Here is a 23527-nt window from a genome sequence, read left to right on the forward strand (position 1 = left end):
GCCCCACAAGCATTATGAGTGCTATATTAAAAATGTAGACACAATTTCGAAACACCATAATATTCATTATGCTGCGGTAGTTGGTAAAGTCAACTGTTAAGCCCTCTTTACTCCTCTTGTCGCCACCCGCATTGCAAAGTCAGGGACAAGTACAGTGTGCACTAGTGCAAACACCCTAAAAGTTGTCTGCATAATGGTTACTGCATATGTGCCAGCATTTCGGGCTGCAGTGCAAATATTGCGGCTGCTGCAATGTTAATAAGTCATATAAAAAACTTGAGCCAAAATGCAGCGGCTTGTAATTAATTAACAAATGGCTGAACTAGCGAAGTAGCGCTTACACAAGAGATACCAGAATTTAAATTGTAGTATGTAGTGGAAAATGAATATCGTATGGGGATTTTCCGAATGCTTTATAATGAAGAGCGTTCTCCTTGGACGAAACTTTTGCTTATAACATTTTAAAGTTTTCCAATAAGACAATGTCTTACGTTGATTATTTATCATCGTAAGGTTTGTTTGAAGTTCAGCGAAAGTTTTATCTAATACTTTTTATAATCTGTAAAGAGGGTATAATAAATATTTGCAAATCTCTGTAACTAGCAGAGCGAAGCATTTCCAACTCCTATTTCTGATCGATCTTAAAATGCCCATCTGTCTGTCCGTCTGGGTGTTTTGCCGTCCGTCTCTCCGTATGCGTGAACGCGTCGATCTCAAAACCTATTAGAATTAGGAACTTGATATTTTGCAATCGATATCGAAGTCCTGTCATCATTCTGAATTGCTGGAATGAATTGTTGAGTATGGATTATTGAATTGTTGGCTTCTCTGTGCGAAATGAGACGGTGGCAAGATTGACAAGAACTCCGAGCTTGAGTCTGGGACAGCAAGCCTATTCTGGATCTCCCGACTAGACTACACTTTTATCTGTTTTTTTTTTTTTTTAATATACTTATAAGTATTAGAAAAAGTGAAAAAAAGTGATAAAGTGATTTGTTAGTATAACCTCTTTATTAAAATATTTATTTCCAATAATTCAAGGGAATATAATTGATAAATTGTGTTTTAATAAGAGCATACAAAAAAACAGAACCAGCCACATTATTATTGTGTACAAATTTTATATATAGCGCTATATAATAAATAAGTGCGATATTAATAAAATTATTACATTAAAAGTTTAACTTAAAACTTCCGGTAAGCAATAAAAGTTGTAGAGAGAGTGGTAGACGTTCTCATTATTCCACGTGTCAGTCATGGGTGCGGGTAACTGCAGTAAAAGTGACTGCAATCTGCAGTCTACAGTCCTGACAAGCAACTCGACAGCTGTCCTTTTTGCTCCTGTCAGAGCTGAAGCTCATCAAACTTGTTTAAAGTGCCATAAAGTCTCAGTGAGAGTCAGAGAACAGACAAGTTGCTTGGCCTACATGAAGAAGTTGTTGGCCTCGTTTATTAAGCACTTGACTCTGACTGTAAACTCTGTTAACTTTATGAGTATATCAAATGATATGCAGAATAAGCTTAAGAGCTATCCTTAAAGTACATTTATCAAGTGCGTGCTTAATCGAATAGATATGCCCATTGTATCCCTTTGCTTTGTCTTCGGCTCATGTCAGAATTTAGTTTTAGGTATCTGCCTGCTAGATATTTAATAACTTGGCTTTGAATTTCATGCCTGCCTTGTTCTTGTCTAGACCAATTAATAATATTTCGTGTCAAGTGGAATATTAGACAAAAGCGCCGAAAAATCCACAACAATAAACAAATGCCCGAGAATTTGTTTTATGTCAAAAACAAAAATAAAATACGTAAAATAAGTTGCCTCGGCTATAAATTTATAGTCGAAGAATTTATACACTTTCGCATTTATTGGAAAATATTGAAAATAGTTTAGATTTTACATTTTTGTCTGATCTTGTCGCAATTTCAGTTTCTTGAAGAAAGTTTAAAAATAATCTGAAGCAGGCGGATAGATCAAATTGACCTTATCTATACCCTAAAGCGTAACGCATTGCGTTATATATATATATATCATTGCTGATAGCGTATAACACCACAACAACAATACTTAGCTTAGAAGCAACAATGGGCAAATGATGTCAAAAGTGAGGCATTCAAAACGGCAAAGCTCAAGGCCAGGCCTTCTGCTTTGTGTCTCGGTACGGTCTGTGCCCTAAACTGAGATTAATACGCTGATTAAGGCGCAGTCAGTGCTGCGTTTTAATTAGTGGGGGCAAGTAAATTGAGCTGTCAAGAGTGCGAATGAGGCCTTGAGCCGGGTTCAGGCGCCAGCATTTGGGATTGTCTCAATAGTCTGGGTTAGAGGTCAGCTAAAGTGCTCCCAATTGATTTGGGCCCAGTATTTGCATGGCATTCAAATATTCTAGTAATTAGGGGCGACATGAAATTGCGTGCAATGGCAAACAGTGCGAAACTTCATTGCCAAAATAAAATGTTGGCATTATATACGGTTGAGCACAACTCAATTAGCCGCCGTGCTCCCCAGCCCCCCCAACTACCCATCTCTCTTTCACTCGGCGTGGCATTGTAAACTTGTTACTACTGTAACGGGCACGCCTATGTCGCCTATCCTTAGCCGCAAGCACCTGGCCAGTCGCGCAATATGCAAACGTTACACGAAACGTTTTTGGCTTAAATTAATTTATCACGTGCCAAAATAAAGCGTCAGGTTTCGCCCAGGTGCCGTAATTAATTGAATTTCAAGTGGCAGCGCTCGAAAGCTGCCTACCAAATGGCAAATCTAATATTTAACAAAATGCCGCAGTGCACATTTCGCCAGAAGATTAAATGTAAATTTTAGTTAAGTGTTAATTTTTGGCCGAATATGTAAATTTGATGGCGCCACAATATACTGCCTTAAAATACGGCTCGTAAACCTAATTTTCTTTCTATAGCCTGAAACCGGATTAAAGCATTTCTGTTGGTGAGTTTTTGCATTTTGAACCAAACTCGTCTGCATCTTATCTAATACTCATACATCGATATGCCCAATAATATATAGCTATTTTTAGCTGCCTGTGGCCAACATTCGCACAACATTATCATGCATATAGAGTATATTTCTAAAGAAAAGCCAAGCCGCACACACACGCACAATCAACGTACGTATACTTAATGTTGCCCCTTTACCAGTTTCTGGTTAAGAGCAAATCCTTTGGCAGTCAGTCATTAACTGTTCTTCTGGGTAATTATAGCACGCCACGTAAGTCCGTGAGCTGTCAGAGGCATCGTAAGGACAACAGTTGAGGGCCGAACACTAATGAGAGCAATGAATGTAATGCCCTGTAGAATAATCAGTATTATTATGCGCACATCTAAAGTCGTACGAAAAGGATTGCCTAACTGGTTGAGTAAAAGTGTCTCCCAGATGGAATCTTGTCTACATGTCAGTCGTTTTATTCATATCATTTGAAATCAGGCATAAAGCTAAGCTGTTAATTAAGCAAATAAAAAAAACGTTTCGATATGTATCTTTGCCTTTGGCTTAGTTTGCCTTTCAGCATTTTGTCGGTTGCCATACAATATAAATCACAAGCCATTTAAAAGTTGAGCAAACAATAAAATGTAATGCCTAATTTTAGGAGGCAACTTTTTTTTAATTGTCCTGCTAGCAGCTAATTTATGCATTAGCATAAGCTGCCAAAAAAAAAAAAAGGTTGCGGCATACTTTCAGGCGCCATTTTATTGCAATTTCCATTCAACATTCGCCAGTTGAATAGATGCCCTAGCCCACCTGTCATAAAACGTGCTGCGGATTGTCGAAACGAGGAAACTTTTTCGTAAGCCTCTTTAAATTTAATGAGTTAAATTTGCAGGCCCTCAAGGGTCGAGAGTGGCCGACGACCATGTCAAAGTTTCAAAGCCGAGACCACAAAAATTCGCTTGTCTGGCAACTGTTGGGGCTTTTGAATGGAACTCTTAAATCATAGTATGTGTGTGGTACTGTGCGTTCTGAATATCTTTTTCTCCTGACAGTAGTTGAAAACGTATTTGCTGTTTGACAAATGCATACAAATCCTTCCAGGAGCATTGCAGGGCATTAGTTTTCTCACATTGCATACAAATGCAAAATTCCGTAAATATTTTTGCAAAAAATTTTGAAGCCACTTTGTGGTTTGTCGAAACACACAAAGCAGTCTCTCAGTCTGGTTCGTAATTTAATTGGTTTACTTGCAAGCCAACATTCAAACATTTCGGTTTGCATCTACTTTCCACTTGACTATTTATTTCAATTTTCAATTTATATATTGCAGCATTCAGTTGCAAGCTGTGCTTCAACTGCTCCACGGCGCCAGCCCCCTTCCACCCTTAATCCTCTACGCTTCTCGCCCATCGCATTGGCGTCGAAAGCAGCTATATAAGTAATGCTAAGGTAAGTGGTTTTTATAGTTTTTATATCGTGCTAAAAAAATTACCTAAACATGGCTTATTTTGTTTCGTATAGCATTTCGATACATCGATAAAATTTCATCGTGCTTTATTTTTCTAGTCGCCTTATAGAACATTTAAATTTGATCGTCTGATATTCATCTGTTCTTATGAGTATTTTTTTTTACTTAAAAAGTCTTGATTGAAACCCGATCATCTTGTCGAAAAGTAATTATTTCACTATATTATTTCACTTTTGCAGTCTCATCCAAATACCGATTTAGTTTAGGAGTTATTGCCATTTATATATTTTTTCCTCCAATGTATATTCAAATTGTCTAAAGAAATAAAAGTGGAGGGATACTAACTTACTTTGTAAAGGTAAATAATTGTAATAAAAGCAAGCACTAAAACCAAGTAACGCGAAAACTTGAATTGAAAAGATAAAGAATTTTATATGGGTCTAATGAATTAATTTGCTCTAAGGGGTAACTAAGTTAAGCATGAGTAAAACAAGTTGATTGTTTTTAAAGTCGACATATGTTTGTAGTCCAGTCCGTCCAAATACTTCAAGTCTTACCCATGAAATATTTATATATATATTAAATATTAGGCAGTTTAGCTATGATATACAAAGTCTTATTTGAATGTGATGACGGGGCATTGTGTTAGGCTGGACAACCATTTTATACTCGAGCTTACACTTCAAATGTGTCCGACGCAGGCGAAAGTCTTGCAATTCATTTTGTAGCCAATTTCAAGTTAAAGAAGTCAAACAATCTGGCTGGCGCCGCCTACAAGTCAGCCGCAGGCATTGAGTTTTCATGCACCATGTTGATTGAACTTCAGGAAACTGCCAAATAGTTCAGCTGAGCAGTTGATTTGAGCCTCATATCTATACAGGTTTTGTGTTAAGGGGCTAATATAGAGACTGCAGCTGATTTTCTTCAGTTTATTTTGCTTTTAACACTTCAGCACCTTTCGCCACTTGGCCCTCACCCGCAGTATGCTTTGTATTCAATTACTTTTACGTTCCATCCGCTGGCTCTTGCCTCAGCCTTCAATCAATTTCCATTTGACGTAGCCTGCTTTGCGTGAGCCTGAGAGCCAGGACGAGGAGGTCGGCTAAGACGGCTGAGAAAAACACGGCCGCTTGCTGTGGGTGGAGAAACTCATTATGCTGTCACCTTAATTATTATTTTGGCATTTCAAGTTACATTTAATTATGCTAAATATTTTCTTTATTCATTTAAGCGAGGGCGCAATTCCTGGGCTCCAACCTGATGCTAAGTGCATGAGCCATGGATATCCTAAGAGGCTCTATTGTGAGGCCTTCCGTTGTGATTTTAGCTTAGCTGCCTTTTGTGCTGTCCTTTATTTAGTTGCCAGGTTACGCCCCAGTGGCGCCCAACATACCGCCCAGTTGTCGGCTCACAGCTACTGTTAGCCGTGTGACTTTGGCGCTGCAGTTTTGTATCTCAGCCAACTTACAAGCCAACAGACTGAACAACTGTGCAACTTGCTCACATTTCTTTCTATTTACTTTGTGTTGTTCTTGTTGTTGTTGCTTCTGTTGTTGTTGTTGTTGATGTTGCTGTTGCCATTGTTATTGTTATTGTGCTGGTGTTTACTTAGCGGCTTCTTTTGTATTCGTTGTTTTAGTTGATTTTGTAACAGGAATCGGCAACATTTTTCTGAACTGCCTTTTGCTTTGATATTTGGCATTCGTGTTTGTTCTGCAACGAGCTCCCCGAACCAGCCCAGCAAAATAAAAAAAAAGCCAACCAACCAACCAGTCAGGAAACCAGCCAACCAACCAACAAACCAACCCAACTAACCAACGAGGCGTTGCTTTAATTGAGTTCACAATAAACTTTGTAGCTGGTTCGCTTTTGGTCTGTACGATTAAATAAACATTTACACTCGATTTAAATGGACGGACAATTGTGTAACTACATATTTGGGAATTTGTTATTTAAACAGGCGGTTTCATGGTAAACTGCACTTAGTGGGCATTAAAGTTGAATGATCCGAAGTAAAAGTTACTTGATATTAAAATTGCTTAGTACTTGGCGCCATTGTTCCGCCAGATTAAAATCTATTGTTGAAATTTAAGTCTATTTGCCTATTGGTGATTTAATTAAGTCGATAACAATTCTGTATAAATCATTTACCAAGTATTTTGTGTAAATTAGTAAGGGCAGTAAGGAATTTAATTTACATTGTGTACTATATTGACAGAGAGCTTGGAAAATCAAATTGATAATACTAAAAAAATGTCTTGTTATTTGATCGAATATAATATACAATATAATAATATTCTCTAAACAAAATGGGTGAAATTTCCAAAATGTATTTATGTTAAAGGCAGAAAAAAGCATCGCCAAACCCTTAAAGTATATATTTTTCATAAAGTTCTTTCTATATATTATTTATAGCATGTGTACAGAGTATTTTATTGAAGAGCATTATCTCTTACTCACTCACTTCAATTTGTAGGCTTATGGATAAACTGAAGCACATCCTGATTGTACTAACATTAACACTCTATATAACATTTTTGTGTACGAGAGAGTTTAGTTCTTTATCGCACGACGAACAATAATTTCTACACTTAACTACCTTTAAATTGAACATCACAAGGCTAAGCTCGCATAAAAACTACATTTTCATGTTTGACCCGTATTTCTTGTATTTTTTACGATATGAGATCATTTCATCTGTTGTTTAGCAAATTAACAGCATTCATCTTCGAACTTTAATCCTCAGAGCAAGAGAAAAAACAAAAAAGGCTCGTATTTCGTATATTTCTTCCACAATTTTGGTTATATATTATTTTATTTTTTTCTATGAAATAGAGACTAGAAAATTCCCTAGAATGTCGAGAAAATGGAGAAAATATGCAGATATGCAATAATTGTTTTTATATAGTTTACACGCAAATTATAAATAACGATTCCGTGTTGAGCTCAACTTAATAGAAAGTATAAGCTACTGAGTAATTGCGCTTAAACATGCGCTTCCTCTGTCGGTTGATATGGAAAACATGTCGATATAGTTAAATAGAAGACAAACAAAAATGTTAACATTATGGTAGGTCAAGCGGAAATATCACTTAGAAGCAACACGACAGCGCAAATCCTCTCAAAAGCGACAAGTAAAAGAAAAAGAATGGTACCCAAACTGGGTGACTGACGGACGGGCAGATTGGCAGATTGGCGAACTGGCTTAGAAAAAGGCGGAAAGAATGTGTCAATAATGACTAATGGCCGAGGCGGCAAACGTATACCGTGTTGTTGTCCAAGGCCCATTCGTTTATTGTTGGCGTGTTGGCTCCTCTTACGGCTTGTGTATATCGTCTTTTGGCATTTTTATTTATTTCTGCATATTTTCTGTTTTGGGGTGTTTTTTGCTACTCATGATGTTGAAATGATTGGGGCCTATTCCTTTTTTTTTTTTTTTTTATACACATGTATAAGTCCCATTTGGTTTTGGCTTTTAATTTCAAATTCTGACGAAACTTTTTAGCTCTACTTTGAGCTGCGATTCACGGCTTATTCGCTGGGATTTCAAATGAGTTTCGCAAATGGTAACACGAAGAAAAAGTTTACTTTTATAACAAACAAACACACACACACGCACACCCACAGAGTAGCAAAAGTTTTAATTAATTTAAGCTTGTTTAATTTACTTGAAAAACACGAAAAACCGGTGACGCAACATGTTCATAAATCTGAAAATAAAATGTAAAAATTTCAATCAACCGTTTTTAAATCAAATGCGAAAACGTGCTTAAAACGAGATAAAAGCAAATTAGAGAATCCAAATAGTTGGGCAATAACAAATGTAGAAAGTACTTGCGTTTCCTCGGAATCGCCAATCGATAAATAATTTATAGCACCCAAATGCGCTTCATTATAAAGACTTCTATAATTTGTCTGCACAAAACAAAAATGAAACCTGACCAAGTGAAACCACTTAAATGTCATGAAATTGAAGCTCATTACAAATACCAAAACAGAAACTGATGTGGGCAGTACTTTTATACCCTTGCAAAGGGTATTACCATTTTTTTAAGAAATGTTGAAACATTCTCATATTTATTTTCGACACGTGAAGCAAATGTATAAATATGCAAAGTACGTCTAGACAGACTTTGAAATAAGCATGCACTTTCAGTTGGACACAGAGTATCTGCTAGTCTGACACACTCTTATTTTTGTATAAAAAACCTCTCAAAGAAAACACGTACCACATTTCGTGGGGTCTGCGTCAAGTTGCACGCCCGAAATGACAAATCTTTGTGGTTCCGGGCTCGACACAATTATGGTCAGCAAATAAAATGCCCATCAGCCGAGAAGCTCAAGAGCAGAAAGCAAAAGGCACAAAAAGCACACAGAGCCAAATGGAGCCTGCCACATTTGTAGGCCAGTATAAATAGCTACGGCCACACAAACAATGGCAAAACAGGAGGAGCACAAAACAAACTCGAATTACACACAGGAGCGCTGAAGTGTTGGTTGCCCAAGGGGCACCCCCTCAAAGTAGGCAACCGATGTGCCCCAAATTGTTGTCATTGTTGCGTATACGCCTAGGTGTGCAGCTTCTGTACACTGTGCTTGCGTGTATGCTTGTCTGTGTATGTTTGTGTGTGTACATATTTGTGTGTACGCGCGTGTGGACTATGTAATTAATGTTTTCCACTTCTTTTGGTCCTTGGTGCTTGCTCCTGCACTGGCTTCTGCTCGTGCCCGTAGAAATTTCAGTCGGCCAGCAAGCAAGTGTGAGAGCGTAAAGTTTACGCAAACAGGAAATTGTTATCGCTTTGACGCCTTAAAAAAAACGTTCAATATACAAAAAAAAAGGCAGCAGTTAGACTATATGATACCCTCTACCTAGCTTGAACATAAACTAAATTAATTTAACGCTTGCGGTCTCGTACATGAAATTGCAAAATAATTTTGCAATTAATTAAATATTTTATTTAGCAACCGAGAAAGAGAGAGAGATGTAAGCTAATTATATCTACTTATTGATGGGTTGTATACCCTTAACAGCATTAAAACAGGATACAGACTGAGCGAAAAAAGAAACTGAAAGTCAGCATGGACTTGCGGAATATTAAAGAGCTGACCGAATTTGTTCCCTGTGCCAATGGGTCAATGACTCGCTGATGTCCTCTCGTGTCTGTGTGGGTGTCTGTGCGTGCGTGTGTGGGTAATTAAGATGCTATCGCAATGCGTTGAAATTTCAGGCCAAGATTTTCGCAGCCGTTTGTCTTTTCGGCTTTCATTTGTGGGCCAAACGGCTTTAAGCGACGCACTTTGCCTTTAATCAGTTGCAATTTTTATGCTTTCTGCCATTTCTTTCAATCAACTCCATTGACGGCCACTTAGAGCGTACTTGAGCTATGGCAGCAGGTCTGGGCGCGTCTAATTTACGCCTGCAATTTGTGGAGCGTTTCACGCACTACACGTAATTGATGACTGCTCGGGCACAGTACAAGTACAATGTGGGCGTATTTGGCCAGTCAGTAATTTACTTCATACTCTCGCGCACCGGCACATCGTTCTGGCCAGCTATGCAGGGCGCTTTTGTTATTGTTGGACTGTTTTAGGTGCTGCCTAAAAGCATGACTTGAACCATTTATATGACCAACATATTTTAAGCATGTTTATGCCAGAGAATGCGAGAATGCCAAGAAAATGGAAGGAAGCAAAATAACAGAGGACATAATAACGAAGAGGAAGACAACCAGTTGTCGGCTTTGTTTACGGAAGTCGACTGACCAAAAGGTTCATTCACTGGGCGCCATCCTCTTTCGTCAGCCCTGATCGATTTAAGGTTGACCTGTCAACGAGTAGAAAACACTCGAGTATATTGATATTTCATACACAGAACATGTTAGAACGGGAGCGAGAGAGTTTGCAAATCAGTGATTTAATGTCAAACAAACCTTGTGTGCGCCTTCTGTGTATTTTTATTATATACATCATAAATTTGTGGACTATCGTTTTATTATTGTAAATATTTTAACTGCACAATATTAGAAGAAATGTAGTTTACTTTATGTGTGCACACATGCTCATATTTTCGTATCATGTTTTTGGAGCTGGGCACAAGTACCTTCTAGTCGAGCATACTCAAGCCGTGTCTAAGCCAACATTTTTCCTCCTTTCTGTTCGAATATAAATGTCTTAAATGGCGACAAAATTCTCTGTTATAGAACTACCAAAAAGTTAAAGGCAAATTATAGCAGCAGCTACAAGTTGTATTTGGCTGTTCATTTTCTTTGAGTTTTTTTAAGAAGCCCTCAGAAGACTTTTGTGGCTAAAGCTGCTTAATAAAATAGCTAAGCTAGCGTCAATTTTGATTGTGCTGCTGAAAAGAAATTCACACGTATCGAGTATATGGTCGAGTCGTGACTTTGGGTCCAATTACTGCAGCGAAGAGTAAACCTAAACCAATTCGAAAATTTATTGCCTGACTCAACAACTCTGCACTTTTGAGCAATTTGCTACTGAAGCGGATTACAGGCGAGAAAAGGCAGAGCACACTTAATCGAAATAGTTTATAAATTTTGTTGTTTGCATGCGAAAATGCAACGGGCAAGTTACCACAGAATCCGCAGCATGCATTTTTTCAATACAAAAAATTGAGAAAAACTTTCTATTTGCTCAGCCAAGTATCGAAATGGTGGCAATCAGGCAGCGATGCCTGAGTGTAGAATAAAACATAAACCACAATAAGTGCTGCCAACGACGGCGACCCTCAGCCCAAACTAAACTAGACACTACAAAAAGGGGCTAAAAAAAAAAAGACAAATGCTGAAGAACTTTTCAATTTGGCCGCAAAATTTGCGCAATTTCCTGCGAATTTTGGCTTTGAACAGATGGCTAAAGTGGTAGGGAAAAGGATGCTTGGCTGGCGAGTGTTTGTGCTTGAGTTTGTGTGTGTGTGTGTGTGTGTGTGCGTGCGTGTGTAAGAGCTGCCACCAAACTGAAAAACCAAGTGGCAATGGGGAAATTATGGATTATGCAAAGTTGTTCAACGCTGACGATGCTTTGGCAGTTGCTGTGGCGCCAAGCACCTATTGATCTTTAATGCATGCAAAACGAGTTCTCTAAAGGGAGCGCTTAAAGACATAAGGAAACAAGTATGTTGCTTGCATTTAGTGCGTATATTAATAAACGTTTGTCCGATTTTACCAAAAAATCCACTTTAAATGGAAGTATATTTTGGTCGTATCATCATCTGAACTGATTTCAATGCATGGTAACCCTTCCAATTATACCACCAAATGCTTTTCTCGTTATTGACTTCGTCATAAAAGTATTTACCATTGAGATTGCTACAAAGATATATGTGTATTAATATTTAAACCAATCATTATACGAGATTAAACTACCTGTTGCCATACAAATTGTACCACCAACCGCTTGAGTACCATTCGGCACAATTACCAGAGGTCCACCCATCGTGATCCTGGTCATAGGTTGTGAAACTGTCATACAGATTATATCTAAGGGCATTGCCAGCATTTCCCGAATATGTGCCCAGGGACTTCAGCATATATTGCTCGTCCTCGCTGCCAATTAGAAAGCTATCATAACGGGCGTGTCGTGAAACATTTTGAAAATCAACCAGCTGTATATATAGCTCATAGGGCAGAGACTTGGTCATGTGATAGAGTATTTCCAGGCCCAAGAAGAACTCTCCCGTTAAGCTGCCAAAACCTTCGCGATACTCAAACCAGTTTCTGTAGAAGTCAACGCTACCATCGAAACGTCGCTGAACAACTGTCCAACCGGGTCCGGCTGTTTGACCGTCGCAAAGAACCGATACCTTACCAAAGCCGGCAACATCTATGTCATGAATGGCCGTTGAGTTCTCAAATGGTACGCAGTTCATGGCTTTTACTTGGACCAATTTTTCATGCTGCTGTTTGGCGTTGAAGTTGTGAAGGGAAACAGTACTATTTAAACTGGCTAATTGGGTTTTTAGTACCTTAAGAGCTTCGGTGTTAGCATCTAGTTGCCGTTTGATTGAATCGATTTCATTTTGGTCGCTGCCACTCTTTTCTTCTAGTGCTGCGATCAGCTTGTCCTTATATTTAATTTTCTCGTTGAAAATATTTTCAATTTGGTTGAAAATTGATGCATTCATTTCACTGGCTACCAGCTGCTTTTGGAGTTTCTGTAGTTTCTCATCTCTATCTTGAATGGAGACTTCACAGTTTTCAATCTTCTTTTTAGTTTCCATTGCATTGTCCAGCAGAGGCTTCAGCGTATTGAAGCAAAACGCGTTACATTGATCTTTCGAATCAATCGGCTATAAAAAACCAAATATAATTGGCTACACATGTATCGTTAAACTGACTCTACTCACGTTATCCTCGACACTGTTCGATGTGGCACACACTGTAACTGCTGCCATAAGCAGGAGCTTAAATATATACACTTCCTTAATGCGCATTATGCCGCTTGCTCTTCGCAGTGTGTCTGAAAGTAAATATTGAATTAATCTGGGCATCAAGTTAATAAAACAAAAAATTTGCGCGTTCTGTACTCATGCACTTATCAAATACACTGCTTGCATATATAATTGAAAAGCAGAGATAACTGAAGCTTTTAGGTCGTCGAGGCTTCTCAGTTCACGCGATAACAATCGGCGTGCTTATAGAAATATTAGAAACCCATTTAATATATTACTTTTAATGTGTGCTTTATTGTGTTGCTGACATGGCAATATAAATGTATTATTTTATATTATTTCTTATTTATATTTATTTCAAGTGTGCCTACTTTGTAGCAATTCCCAAGTGTGTTTTTGCCTTCATATTAGTCACACTAATGTATACTTTGGTCTGATTGACATTTTCACAGATTTCAACGAGTAGTAGCCTCGCATTGTGTACCACCAAATGCCTTTTACATTTTTCTCGCCGCTTTTAAAGTATCTGCCGTTGAGATTACTATATTAAAGAAAGAAATTGAAATTAGTGTTCGATCGGTGAAATATGTTTGACTCCTCCAACCTATTTGCATCCCAGTTGTACCACCAGCCACTTTCGTAATAGTTGGCACAGTTGCCTCTCGGCCATCTATCATTGTCATTGTCGTAGGTTGAGAATTTATCATAAAGATTATATTTTAATGAATCGCCAGCATTGCCACTGTATGCCCCCAGGGACTTCAGCATATATTGTTCCTCCTCGCTGCCAATAAGGAAGGAATCGTATCGTGCGTAGTACATTTGGTTTTTAAAATCAACGAGCTCTATATACAATTCATAAGGCCGTGATTTAGTCAGGCGGTAAATGTATTCTAGGCCTAGAAAGAATTCGCCATTATAGAATCCAAAGCCATTGCGATATGCGCTCCAGTCTCTGTAGAAGCCAAGACTTCCATCGAAGCGGCGCTGTATAACAATCCAACCTGCTTCTGCACCGCGAGAATGGCAAAGAGCGACAAATGGTGCGATACCAGGCACATTTATCAATTGATCACTATCGAATATATCGAGGAGAGAGCAGCTAGTTGCTTTCTTTTCTTCAAATTTCATTGAGATCAATTTCTTTAAGTAGATCACGGAGTCATTTAAATTATTTATTTGAGCCTGTAACTGTCCTATGATGGCTGTAAGATCTTCTGTTTGAGCTACCGGAGACTGCATCAGATTCGTTCCGATAAAATCCGATAAAATACTTTCATTTGATTTTCCTGCAAAATTTATTGTTCTTATGTCCTTATATGTCGCGTTTATTTCCACAGATCCCAGAGTCCCTTGTAGATCGACTATGTGAATGTTTTTACTTTGGATGACATTGTCCAACTGTAAATGGAAATCATAAATGCTATAAAAGAACTTTTAACACATGTTCGCTCACCTCGTTATCTTCATTTTTCAATGCTGCACATATCGTGAAATATTCCAAAAGCAGAATATATGCGAAATGTTTATCTCTTCGCAGCATTTTCTCTTAAAATGTGAATAGCGTGTTGTGCGAATGAATTTTAAGATGGAACTAAACAGAAGCTGTGAATTACCTTTGTATTTTACAGCCCAGTTGTTGTTTGCCGAATGTTTTTTTCAGAGCTTATCCACTTATCAATGTTAGCTTATCACATGAATGCATACTTACCCACGTTACATCGCTTAAAAGATTGTTTTTACTTAATTTGATAAGAAATTTCACTTCATTATTATATACCTATATATAAGGCTCCTGTGCAGCATTTTCAAGTTGCCAAGTTCAAGTCGGGTCTTATGAGACCCATATAAATGCGCCGTTTCATCTAAATTATGTAGTTTTATGTTTGTTTTAATAAACACTTCTTAGTTTGTGCGAAACTTAATATTTATGTTGATAAAACAGATAACCATTTGTTTATGGCCGGTGAGTAACAGCCGCCAAGAACCTTATATCCGTCTACTCCATATATTTGCTTGCTAATTGAATACTTACTTACAAACATTAATATGCTCTTAAAACGAAACGTTATTTTCTATAAGTTTAACTGGCTTAGATTCAATTAAGATTGCAAGTTAAATTTGCATGGTAAATCAATAGAATATTGAAATGCGGATTGCGTTTTCACTTTTCGCCTTTAGTCAACACCCACTTTAATAGCTATGAAGCACCTTGCAATTGCTTCATTCAGAGAAACTCTCGGCGACCCGTTGGCAATTTGCTGTCCATTTTATTTTGTATTTAAATTAAATTTCAATGTTTATTTTTATTGCTCAATTGTGAAAAATTCGTACTCGTGAGTATTCCACCTGATTGTGGTATTTGCCATTAGCCGTTAGCCATAAGCCAATTTGCCTAATTTGCTCTTTTATATCATTTTATTAACAATGTGTGTGCGCTCTGCCACACACACACACACACACACACACATACACACACCAAGTTGCACGCAAATTTGTTTGGATAGCCAGCACACATAGATTGAGTGTGTGTGTATGTGTATCTCGAGCCATTTGCTGGCATATTGAGGTGCTAATGTATTTATAAAGCGACTTTGTTGTATTTTTAGTTTGAAAATAGAAAATTGAAAATCAAATGAAATTTGCTGGCCATGCCTTTAATCTGTTCATTTTCAATGCCCGATTTATGAAGTGTGAAGCATTAGTTTGATTTTTTCCCTACATATATAGATATGAGTTTGTATTGGCCGCAATAAATTGGGTCAAAATATATAGAATTTACTGGCTCGCTTTGAAGTCGTAGACTGAATGCGGCCCACATTTGCACCCATTTGGTTTTGAAATTCAAATTGGAAATGTAGAGCCGATAGAGTGGGGGACGACCTGGCAATATTAGCTTAAAAGGAATTTAATTAGCTTGAAGACTGAAAGAAAAGTTTGAGGATAAATCGAGTTACACTGTGCTGCACACTTATAAAAGCGCCTCGAGCTGTTTTCATAATTTAACTGACAGCTGAGTTTGCTGCATCAATATGGCAATAAGTTGGCGCTTGTATCCGGTTTCAACAGTCTTGGGAGTCGCTGCTTGGCGCACGTAGCGACTTTTAAGTGGTTTCTGTGCTTGTGCTTGACCTCAAACTTCAACTTGGCCTCGGTCTGTATGGCGCAGGGGGATTTGCATTTGCAGCTGCATGTGCCGTGTACCATCCTGTCTAACCAGACACCGAGGCAAGCCCATTAAAATCCTGAGAGCGCAAAAACCATCTCTGCCGGCCAACCACTTTTCGCATCCTTGCCAGCAGCTGGTTATCCCTTTCCACTGTCTGCCCAGGATGCAGCATATGGTCAAGTGCATAAGAATGCAGGCAGAGCATCATAATTCCTAGCTCTACTCGTCTTTGCCTTTGGCTCGCCTGCTAATGAAATTCCAAATAATCAATATGCGAGTGCCTGACCTTCAGCGAGAGCCATGGCCAGAACGAGAGCGAGAGCATGTGCAGACAAATACTAACGCACCCGGTACATGTGTGTCTTAACTGGTTGATGGAAAAATGAAAAACATTTTGCCCAGGCAATCTGTACATTGCAATTGTGCTGTGCTAAAACAAAAGGCCGCGTGAGAGCGACAAGCAGCTAGTGCAATTGTTGATATGCCTTGCTTTCTACCCACAGTTGCCGCATTTTCCAACACTTGCCAAGCACAAACATTTGCGATCTGCTAACCCACATACATACTACACACGAAGCTACACACTCACTCCATTACCCACAAATTGAAGTCTATTGCCATAGATTGAACGGGAACGAGTGGCCCTGGGTCAGCAAATGCTTCATGCTAAATACTCTTCTCGAAAGTGGGACGTGACGGGTCCCTTAAGGGAACATAAGTTTGTTAGCATTTTTTTGGCTCTTATGATGCTTTATGCTTTTTGGCAATTATGAATATGCATAATTTTTTTTTTTATATTAAATAGCTTTTAACGTAGCTATGGGATTATGCGGCATTTGTGTGTCTTTAGTTTAGAGTCCCCAGTTTTCAAACTGTGTAAAAACTTGTTTCAATATCAATTGAATTGGTTTCGTAAGTGTATTTGAACTTCACCGCATCGTTTCTATGTTTGTAGCCCAACTGTAAAACTCTCTGAGAAGTTCTCATACTGCACGCAATGCAGCTTCATTGTTCAGTGCGCAACCAGCGGTCATTTGCTAACAAAGTTTCAGTTTAGTTTCCAGTATATGTTGTGCAATTTTTTTTTTCGTTGCATTTCTCTGCTTTTTTCCTCGAGAAAAGTACGCGTATGCGTTATACCCTGTACAGATAAATGGGGAACAATTGTGTATATACTTGCAGAAATCTATAAAACGTTTAAAAGAAGACTTTAATGGTCCTCTGTTCCCTTTCTATAGCCTTCAACAGACCCTCACCAAATAAATATTCATATTAGTTCTAAATTCTTTATCGGAAAGGCTGTCAAAATTTGGATTATAGGTTAATATATTCAAATACTAAATGGTGTTACCCGGCTTTGCTAGTACCCAGTTTCCCTTACAATTCAATCGGTCAGCTCGTCAGTCCGAAATGTTGTACAGATATTCTGTGTACAGAGCATCACCTAGTCGAGCAATTTTTGCCACAGCATTCTTATGTTCGACGTGAAGGAAAGTGTTTGGAATTATCTTTCGACAAGCCAAGCACCCTGCCCTGTTAGGTTGTTAGCATCTTGTGAATTTTCAAATTGACATTTACATCAAGTATGAAAATTGTTCCTCTTGTTGACAATTTTCTGCCCTTTTTGCTCTTTGTAGTTTATTGTTTTGTTTTTGTCGCTCACACTTTTGCCTTCTTTTAACTTTTGCAAAGGGTACACAACATTTGTCATGTATTGTGTAACGCATAGTAGGCATATTTGACCCTATATAGCTAAGCTTTTTAATCAGTCCCAATAGCCATCAATATAATTAAGTTGGTCTGTCTGTTTTAATACAAATCAATCTCGGAGTTTTAAGGCCATCGTCATAATATTATGCATAGCTTCGTTTGTTTGTTGCACACATATATATATGAACACATATTTAATAGCTCCCATAGAAATAAAGATAAAAAGCTTAGATTTTCCATGAAGAACTTCTTCAATTTTTTTAATCAACCTGCGTACTACGATTCTTACCGCAAATCTTTATTGTCATTTAGCTACAAAAAAACTAAGTAACAATTATTCAAATGTAAAATCAAGAGTATTCAAAAATCAACTTCCCGAAGTTAGCCGTTCGTTCTTGTTTTTATGTGTTTATTGTCACACTTTCAAATGCAAGTTGTCTTATATATATATATATATATATATCTGTCTCCATCTGCATCTGCATCTGGTACGCACGGTCGAAGATACATTTGCAAGTCAAAAGCAGGCGAGCGGAGGGATACATAGAGAGAGATTCAGAGGGAGCGAATTACTGCTGTTGTGGCCATCATAAAAGATAAGCATTAGATAGCTACGAAGGTGATAAACGATAATTTGAATACTATAATTAAATTTAAAATACACTATCATTTTAATATGATTGCGCTTGACATACAATAAATTTGTATGACAATTGTAGAGAATTCTGCTGGCAACCAGCTGCAGCTTGACTTCTACGCATACATTTTGTATCTTTATATATAATGTTGTTCTTGTTTTGGTCTATGAACTAATGCGGTGATTTTTAAGCGCAGTTTCTTTCTTAAAATCACAATTTTATTTACTGAAGAATAAGAAGAATAAAATTAAAACTTCCTTTGCTCGCATAGTTAAAATTATTGACAAAATGAACCATATTAATGTATCTTCTTTAATTCGTTGAATATGTTCGCAAAACATTATTATTAATAATAATAATGAGCAGGCAAATGTACAGACCCGTAGAATATTTTAAGTTTAGGTAACTGAGATCGGTTACGCACCGCTTCTGCGACCCTTCTACCTAACCCCAATAAGTACCTACCTTACTTCAATAAGTAAGCGTTGCTGTACCACACTGGCGCAGGTACTGGTGCCTTTGAGATATCTCAGCTTTGAGGATCAATGCATAAATTGGTGGTAGTCAACCACCCTTGCAGCAGTCTTAAATGTGAAGACCACTAAGTAAGACATGGATAGTGTTTGTCGCGTTTGCATGAGCACAGTGGACCTGGTGGATATATTCGCAGATGGGAAGCTGCATGATTGTGAACGCACCCTAGTAGAAATGTTAAATGAATGCGTCAAGTACCCAGTGACACCCGAGGATGAACTTACAAAGAAGATATGCGGGTCTTGTATTTCTGATGTGAAAATAGCTTTTAGATTAAAACTCACTGCCGATAATAGCTATAAGCGGCTAAATATGAGTCTACAGGCAGATTTGGAAGAATTTATCGATACGCTAGCAGCAGAAGATTGGGAACTCGTGAACCATTCAATTAAGAAAGAGCTAGATGATACCTCTGAATTGGAGAACCATGTTGAGAGCGTACAAGAAAGGCAAAATAAACCTAAAAAGAGTACTAACTCGAAGAAGACATTTAAGTGTAAGACTTGCGGAAAGGCGTTCAATAAAAATGCCCATTTGATAACACATAATCGTATTCATACCAGCGAACGACCTTTTAGGTGTCTAAAATGTCCAAAAACTTTCGCCCAGTCGTCTTCTCTTAAGACACACCAAATTGTTCACACCGGCGAGCGTATGTACAAGTGCCCCCACTGCCCAAAGGACTTTTCTAGAAAATATCATCTTAACAAACATCTTATTAATCACAGTGTTCTAATTGAAACGTCAATTCGAAAACAGTACAAATGTAATGTTTGCAGTAAGACATTCAAAAGTAATGATCATTTGTCAAGACATATTCGTTCTCATACCGGCGAGCGTCCTTTTAAGTGTTCCGAATGCTCAAAAGCTTTTACCCAGGCATCATCTCTTAAGACACACCAAATTGTTCACACCGGCGAGCGTAGGTACAAGTGTCCTCACTGCCCGAAGGACTTTACTAGAAACCATAACCTAGTCAGCCATCTGAGACATCACGCTTCAATAAAAGAAGCCAAAAGGAAATTACGCAATAGGAATAAAGCAGTCCAAAATAAAATCAAAAAGTAATCATCGATTGTTGAGCAAATAAATAAATAAAAAAGTGCTATACATGACAAAACTTGTTATTGTAAATAGATAATTTTCTTATTTAAACTTAACTAACGAATACTTATTCAATATCTAAACAAAACTGTGGGCAGGAGGCCAATAAGCGACCAAGAATTGGTTTGCCACAGTCAAACATGCGATGTTTTGTAGATCAAGACAGATAATATTGGGGGAATAGTCTACCACCCGCAGCTCTAAAAGCTGGTTAGCTCTAATTAATTGATTGTTGTTATCCCTGTTAAATAAACAACATGAGTTGCAGGCATATATGATTTGATGACTTTTTCCATAACCTGGTCTATAGCTGCCATTAATGGCATTATTCCTTATCCCCGATACAGAAATTCAGTCTCATTTCGGTTCCCGATTAGCTGCCTAATCACGAGCTGTGCTCTAACATCTCGTTCTTTTTGTATAATCAACTACACACCTTCACAGCTTCAAAAACTGAGCCGTTGGACCCACGTCATATTTCGTAGCAAGTAAAGGAACAATCGTTGGTTATTTTGATTGATATTCTCATACTGCTTCCCCCGCTAGCTCTGCTGTTCCTCCGCCTCCTGATCGCTTGCTGATGCTTGCTGCTGATATACACTTATTTTGAACACACGTAACATATTTTTGGTCAGTTCTTTGCCTTTTAGGCGTTTAACGTTTGTTTTCTCATCATTAATAAAAAAAGTTTTCTTTTGTTTCGTCATTCCAGGGAATATATGCTAATTTTGTTCGTGCTGTAATTCGCACTTGGCTTTGTATATCAGTGAAAATTTTCTTCTCGTTATTTGCCTTTTCAAGCAAAGCAAATACGTGGGCGATTCTAATTGTCTTGGAGAATTTAAGCGAGTCGTGTTTAGCTTAATCGCGCCGTCAAGAAAAGAAGAGAAAATCAAAGTGCATAACAGGCAATGCCAAAAACTCTCAACGAAAACCACCGGTTAGAGCGAAGAAGAACTGTCCTGTAGTGAATTCGTAGTAACATATATATCAAAGAAATAATTTTAATCAACAAACATAAGTTACGATCAGGTTATGCAACCAATTTATATAGCTCAAGCCCTCCATAAGTAAGCGTTGACATACCCCACTGTACCTTGAAAATACCTGTTCTTTGAAGAACAAATCACAAATTGGCTATAGCCAACCGCCCTTACTTGAATGTGAAGACAACTAAGTAAGACATGGAGAGCGTTTGTCGCGTTTGCATGAGCACAGTGGACCTGGTGGATATATTCGCGGATGGGAATATGTCTGAGTGCGAACTCACCCTTGCGCAGATCTTAAATGAATGTGTCACCTACCCAGTAAAACCTGACGATAAACTTACAAAGAAGATTTGCGGGTCTTGTATATTAGATGTGAAAATAGCTTATAGATTAAAGCGCAATGCCGAAGATAGCCATAAGCTACTTAGTATGAGTCTAATGGAAACAGAAGACTTTATCGATATGCTAGCAGAAGAAGATTGGGAGCTAGTCAAGGATATGATTAAACAAGATGTAGATGAAAGCTATAAGCTGGAGGTACCTGTAGAGAGTATACAAGAAAGTCAGAGTATAACTGAAAATAATCCAAACTCAAAAAATACATTTAAATGTAAGACATGTGAAAGAGAATTTAGCTCAAATATGAGTTTAATAAGACACAATCGTATTCACTCTGGTGAGCGTCCGCATAATTGTCTGAAATGCTCGAAATCTTTTATCCAATCAAGTGATCTTAAAAGACATCAAATTGTTCATACCCGCAAGCGTAGAAAAAATTTTGATTTAAACGATAATATTAGAAAGGAGGCTGATCAAAATATGATTAAAAACAAATCGATATCAAGAAAATTAGTCCAGTGTAAAATTTGCGGAAAGACTTTTATAGGAAATTCTTACTTAACAAGGCACAATCTGATTCATACCGGCGAACGTGCTTTTAAGTGTCCGAAATGCCCAAAGACTTTTACCCGGGCATCTACTCTTAAAACACACCAAACTGTGCACAGCAGCAAGCGTTTGTTCAAATGTCCCCAGTGCCAAAAGACCTTTACCCGAAAATATAATCTAAACGATCATCTTAGAAAGCACGGGGATCAAAAAGTGATTGAAAAGAAACCAAAGGAGGCAAAATGTAAGACTAGTGGTAAGACATTCAAAAGAAATGAACATTTGATAAGGCACACTCGTATTCACACTGAACGTGAACGTCCTTTTAAGTGTCCGAAATGTCCGAAATCTTTTGTCCAGGCATCAAATCTTAAAACACACGAAGCTGTTCACACCGGCAAGAGTATGTTCAAGTGTCCCCACTGCCCTAAGAACTTTAATACAAAACAAGGTCTAAACCAGCATCAGAAAATACACGTTTCTAAAAACGAATCCGAAAGCATATAAAAAATTCAAAATTTAAATGAAGTCAAAAGGATTTTAACGAATTTATGGCTATATATTTAATAGAAAAAAATTTGATAAGGCATGGTCGAACGTCCTTTTAAATATCAGATATGCCCGAAATCTTCTACCCATATGTGCTCAAGAACCAGCAACTGGTTGATTCTGGCGACCATTTGTTCAAGTGTTCCCACTGACCAAAAGACTGTACTGTGAGATATAACTTAGTCAACCATCTGCGCAGCCACTCTTTAAATGGCAATACAAATTAGAGTAGAAATTATCTTATAAAAATATGTATTTATATATGTTAAAAAATTGCTGAACTGCTAATAAATGTATTTTCCCTAAACAGATAAAATATATAGTAGTCTTTACTCTACCCGACACGATATTACCGCGAACGTCTACTCCATTGCCCCTATTCTTTGCATCTTTTAATTTTACAGCGTATTATAAAAACACAAACAACTGCCCGATATAGCTCTTTTATTACATAGATGGAGAGAGCATACTAGAAAGTCGACATATAAGTCAAAAAAAGTAAAATGAGGCTTTGTTGTTTTTCCCCTTACCTTTACCGTCCTTTTACCTGTCCGAAATTGTGAAAATATTTTTCTCCATATATATGCTTTTAAAACGCGACAAATTGTTCATTCCGGTGAGCGGAGATCCAATTGTCCCAATGACTACCATAAAAAATATTCATCTCTTATTAAATCTTATCTTTTTGATTTTGTGTAATATTTATGATGCGTCGCAAAAAAAATTCCGCCTTGATACAAGTCTCTAGGCTTTGCGTGAATCAGTATAGCATCATCTAAAAAAAACTCCGCAGACAGAAGGCGCAACCAAGTTTTTGTTTGGGACAAGATTTAGTTTTCCACGTGCCACGGATGAATGCAACAAAGATTTTTAGGTCAAGGCAAAAATGTTGGAAAATAGTTTACTCCCCGGCAGCCAGCTTGTTGGGCTCTAAAGACTTAATTGTTGTTATCCACGGTAGATAAACAAAATGAGTTCACTGAAATATTTGAGCTGATGCGCTTTTCCATAACCTGGTATTCAGCTGCGTTAAATGACATTTTCCCAGATCCTCGAAACAAAATTGCTCTCCCAACTCAGCCAATTAGCTCTCTAATCACTAGCTGTGCCCTCACATCACAGTC

The 23527-nt window shown here is 37.8% G+C and overlaps 5 protein-coding genes across 11 annotated transcripts in view; 3 read left to right on the plus strand and 2 right to left on the minus strand.

The window, feature by feature from the left end:
• AstC-R1 (Allatostatin C receptor 1) overlaps positions 1–23527 on the plus strand; it is a 171336-nt gene that overhangs the window by 73324 nt on the left and 74485 nt on the right. For all 4 annotated transcript variants that reach the window (XR_004303507.2, XM_002048337.4, XM_070207975.1 and 1 more), the window contains one exon: positions 4275–4393. The gene's annotated coding sequence lies outside the window, so the exon portion shown is untranslated. The remainder of the gene's footprint in view (positions 1–4274; positions 4394–23527) is intronic.
• On the minus strand, positions 11551–13079 carry LOC6624303 (fibrinogen-like protein 1). 3 transcript variants are annotated; one of them, XM_015174977.3, is made up of 4 exons: positions 12958–13079; positions 12778–12890; positions 11798–12720; positions 11551–11740 (listed from the first exon to the last, which is right to left on the minus strand). In XM_015174977.3, the coding sequence occupies exons 1-4, from the start codon at positions 12959–12961 to the stop codon at positions 11611–11613; spliced, it is 1170 nt and encodes a 389-aa protein (XP_015030463.1). In that variant the 5' UTR covers positions 12962–13079; the 3' UTR covers positions 11551–11610. The 3 variants fall into 3 exon arrangements, with proteins under 3 accessions (XP_015030463.1, XP_070064209.1, XP_070064208.1); XM_070208108.1 differs by lacking the exon at positions 12958–13079 and having other exon boundaries at positions 11798–12327; positions 12397–12720; positions 12778–12908; XM_070208107.1 differs by lacking the exon at positions 12958–13079 and having other exon boundaries at positions 11798–12330; positions 12397–12720; positions 12778–12908.
• LOC6624429 (angiopoietin-related protein 1) lies at positions 13097–14408 on the minus strand. Its single transcript, XM_002048331.4, has 3 exons — positions 14279–14408; positions 13427–14223; positions 13097–13363 (listed from the first exon to the last, which is right to left on the minus strand). Exons 1-3 carry the CDS (start codon positions 14363–14365, stop codon positions 13234–13236), a joined length of 1014 nt encoding a protein of 337 aa, XP_002048367.2. The 5' UTR covers positions 14366–14408; the 3' UTR covers positions 13097–13233.
• LOC6624663 (zinc finger protein Paris) lies at positions 18046–22726 on the plus strand. 2 transcript variants are annotated; one of them, XM_032434328.2, is made up of 3 exons: positions 20448–20465; positions 20524–20607; positions 20690–22726. In XM_032434328.2, the coding sequence occupies exon 3, from the start codon at positions 21162–21164 to the stop codon at positions 22359–22361; it is 1200 nt and encodes a 399-aa protein (XP_032290219.1). In that variant the 5' UTR covers positions 20448–20465; positions 20524–20607; positions 20690–21161; the 3' UTR covers positions 22362–22726. The 2 variants fall into 2 exon arrangements, with proteins under 2 accessions (XP_015031520.1, XP_032290219.1); XM_015176034.3 differs by lacking the exons at positions 20448–20465; positions 20524–20607 and adding an exon at positions 18046–18320.
• LOC6623291 (zinc finger protein Paris) lies at positions 18350–19998 on the plus strand. Its single transcript, XM_070207976.1, has one exon. It carries the CDS (start codon positions 18952–18954, stop codon positions 19939–19941), a length of 990 nt encoding a protein of 329 aa, XP_070064077.1. The 5' UTR covers positions 18350–18951; the 3' UTR covers positions 19942–19998.

The sequence above is a fragment of the Drosophila virilis genome, chromosome 3 (genome assembly GCF_030788295.1).
Source record: "Drosophila virilis strain 15010-1051.87 chromosome 3, Dvir_AGI_RSII-ME, whole genome shotgun sequence".
NCBI lineage: Eukaryota > Metazoa > Arthropoda > Insecta > Diptera > Drosophilidae > Drosophila > Drosophila virilis.

Excerpts from the sequence above, each read along its gene's own strand:
- LOC6624429 (XM_002048331.4), bottom strand. The coding sequence starts at position 14,365 with ATGCTGCGAAGAGATAAACATTTCGCATATATTCTGCTTTTGGAATAT. Across the intron at positions 14,224-14,278 it reads TGAAAAATGAAGATAACGAG|TTGGACAATGTCATCCAAAG; the intron begins GTGAGCGAACAT and ends TTCCATTTACAG. Across the intron at positions 13,364-13,426 it reads TACAACTGGGATGCAAATAG|TAATCTCAACGGCAGATACT; the intron begins GTTGGAGGAGTC and ends TCTTTAATATAG.
- LOC6624303 (XM_015174977.3), bottom strand. Across the intron at positions 12,721-12,777 it reads CGAACAGTGTCGAGGATAAC|CCGATTGATTCGAAAGATCA; the intron begins GTGAGTAGAGTC and ends GGTTTTTTATAG. Across the intron at positions 11,741-11,797 it reads TACAATTTGTATGGCAACAG|CAATCTCAATGGTAAATACT; the intron begins GTAGTTTAATCT and ends ATATCTTTGTAG.
- LOC6623291 (XM_070207976.1), top strand. The coding sequence starts at position 18,952 with ATGGATAGTGTTTGTCGCGTTTGCATGAGCACAGTGGACCTGGTGGAT.
- LOC6624663 (XM_015176034.3), top strand. The coding sequence starts at position 21,162 with ATGGAGAGCGTTTGTCGCGTTTGCATGAGCACAGTGGACCTGGTGGAT.